This window comes from Seriola lalandi, unplaced genomic scaffold (assembly GCF_002814215.2).
Source record: "Seriola lalandi dorsalis isolate HSWRI2012SDOR001 ecotype SW California unplaced genomic scaffold, Sedor1 jcf7180002054783, whole genome shotgun sequence".
Classification (NCBI taxonomy): Eukaryota; Metazoa; Chordata; class Actinopteri; order Carangiformes; family Carangidae; genus Seriola; species Seriola lalandi.
The window spans coordinates 173,828-176,378 of record NW_019525336.1 but is presented as its reverse complement, the minus strand read 5'-3'; the positions used below and the strand labels follow the sequence as shown (position 1 = coordinate 176,378).

Here is a 2,551-nt window from a genome sequence, read left to right as displayed (position 1 = left end):
GGGTGTAGCCATGCCAATTTGATAAATCTGAGGGCATCTCATGTAAGATGAGTTGCCATCATTAGTCTAATTGGGTCTAAGTAGCGCTGCCTAATCAGAGCGCCAAGTTAGGCCTGTTCCTTATCTACACTAAGGCTGCCAGGCAAAACGGATTTGGATAAGGAGAAGAAAGAAGGATGAACAAACAACAGACTGAAATTGCAGAACATATGTCTTAGCAATTCCCGCATTCCCAATAGAAAGCTCCGATAGCACTGGCAGAGCAGCGACATGAAAATGAGGATTACTCGCCTCAAAGAATAAAACCAAAAAAGAGAGAGGAGAAAAAAAACTAACACACTAACACAACCACTGACATTATTCAAGGTCATTTGACTATTTTCAGATGCTCTGTCACTGGCTGGTGGCTAAAAGGGATTAGGGGGAAAAAAAAGTCAGCCAAACACAATGTAAGGAAAAAGGGAGAAAATCTGACAAGCCTGCCTAATTGTGTGGACATGGGAACAGCTGTATTGACTTTGTCTCAGTTACAGCACACTAACCCCCAGAATTGGTGCAAATAGGCAAACTAAACAATCCTGTTTTCAGGAAGAGATAGATTGGCTGCAGCCAGGAAATATCATACGTTCTAACAGTCCTTATCCAAGAGGGTTTCAATTGCATAACTCCAGACTAAGCTAAATATAGCCTATCCTCCATATACATATTTAAATAAACCCTACATGAATCTTGTATTATTGATGATGTGCATTATATAAGCAGGTGTGAAGCCTGGGAAACAGTGGAAGCCAGTTAGGCATATTGGTCACATTCGAGGGGGGGGGGGGGGGGGGGGTTAGAATGGGGAAGGGGCCACCCTGATGAACCTGGCAACCTGTGCACGTAAGACTGAGCATGCTCAAATGGGCCTCAGAGGTTTGCCCAGGAGGTGTTTTGATTATAACTCCAAGATCCCATGTGGCAGATTAGGACTCCAGCACACATTATCCCTCCTCCAGTGCCCGGGACTTGATTGGGAAAAGGAAGAGAGATGGGAAGTGACACACAAGGGGAAGGATAGAAGCATGAGAGAGAGATTACCGAAGGGAAGGAGTGAGAGTGTTAGGCAGTTCCATTTATGATGTGGTGTAAAATCCCCATGCAAACTCCTTGACAAGTTATTTAATTTCATTAGTACGCTCCATCAAAGCACCATAACAATGAAAGACTGTGGCATTAATCGATAGAGTGTGAGGACAAACCATAATCAGGACAAGAACATGCGAAAGGTTGAGTCAGACAGGAGCAAGGTGCAGCACAGACTGTGTCTTACCCACTGTCTGAGGTCAGCGACTCTCCCAACGAGTGGGTGTCAGTTTGGCTCCTCTCGCCCTCCCGCCTGGGCTGGCTCCTGTCCCTGGGTTCGTTATTGTTGTTGGTGCAGCCGCTGCCGTGTGCTTGGGGCTGCCTGGTTCCGGCACCATTCCCGTAGGGCGCCCCGGGCCCTCTTTCGTAGCCGTTCACTGTCCTAGAGCCGGGCCTGTTCTCCAGGATTTCATGGTGCTTGCTGTAGGATGGCGGTGAGGACGAGGGAGCCTGGCGGGTCGAGGATGCGGGGGCTGGGGTGGGTGTGGAGGAGGGGGTGGTGTGCTTGGGCAGCTTGTATCCATGAGAGATGAGGAGGTCCTCCACGCTGTACATGGTCGCATTTGTTTATGCTGGTGTGATTATATTATTTTCCTCTCTCTGCTTCTTTTTGTGTCTTTTTGTTTTTTTTGAGAGAGGAAGGTAGGTCGGTTGTCAAGGCGTCTCTGCTTCTTCCCTACGTGCAGCGGCAGGATCACCGGCACAGCTGCGCAGCTGAGGCCATCACTGGGAAAAAAAAGAGAGAGGGGGAATGACATGAAGAGACAAGAAGAGAGACAGAGAAAAGAAGGTGACAGTAAAACCATTATCCCTGCTACCCGTGTCCAGTTTTTGTCAAGGGTCCCACTCCATGTGGACAGCTGAGAGGACGAAACAAAAAAAAAAAAAGACCCCCGAACCCAAATTCTGAGCCGCCACGACAAAACCAACATCACCCGCCTTTCCCTCCCTCCTCTCTTCTCCAGTCCTCCTAGCAACAACCCTGTTTCCATCTCACTCAGACACCACCAGCACCAAAACCCGTCCAGAACTGAGGTGAACAAACACCACGATCACATGATCACCGGCGGCCGCAGGACTTTCAGGAGGGCTGCTGGTTGCTGCAGTGAAATCACAAAATGCCACCGTTTACAGTGGGCTCCCTGCAGACCCCCATGCACTGGCTGGAAGGTAGCTGTTAACAGCCAACCGCTGCTCATGTTGTGCATCAGTGAGGCAGCTGGGGGATTGTCTTCCTCTCTGCTCACCTCTGCTTTCTCTCCCTCAACATCTCTTCTTCATCTCACAAGTATTTTATGGTTTTAGTCTGAAAGGATGAAGACATTTTTACAACCATGTGCCCTAAATAAACCTCTGTGTTGAACTGGTTGGGTTTGTTCACAAACCCCTTCGAGGAGTCACACAGATTGAACATCCTCCGTGTGTC

At 48.6% G+C, this 2,551-nt stretch overlaps 1 protein-coding gene across 2 annotated transcripts in view; it reads right to left on the bottom strand.

The window, feature by feature from the left end:
- The window catches only part of jcada (junctional cadherin 5 associated a), a 21,513-nt gene that overhangs the window by 10,225 nt on the left and 8,737 nt on the right, over window positions 1-2,551 (bottom strand). For both annotated transcript variants that reach the window (XM_023425513.2, XM_023425514.2), the window contains exon 2: window positions 1,313-1,851. In XM_023425513.2, the coding sequence (XP_023281281.1) occupies window positions 1,313-1,680 (368 nt within the window). In that variant the 5' untranslated portion in view covers window positions 1,681-1,851. The remainder of the gene's footprint in view (window positions 1-1,312; window positions 1,852-2,551) is intronic.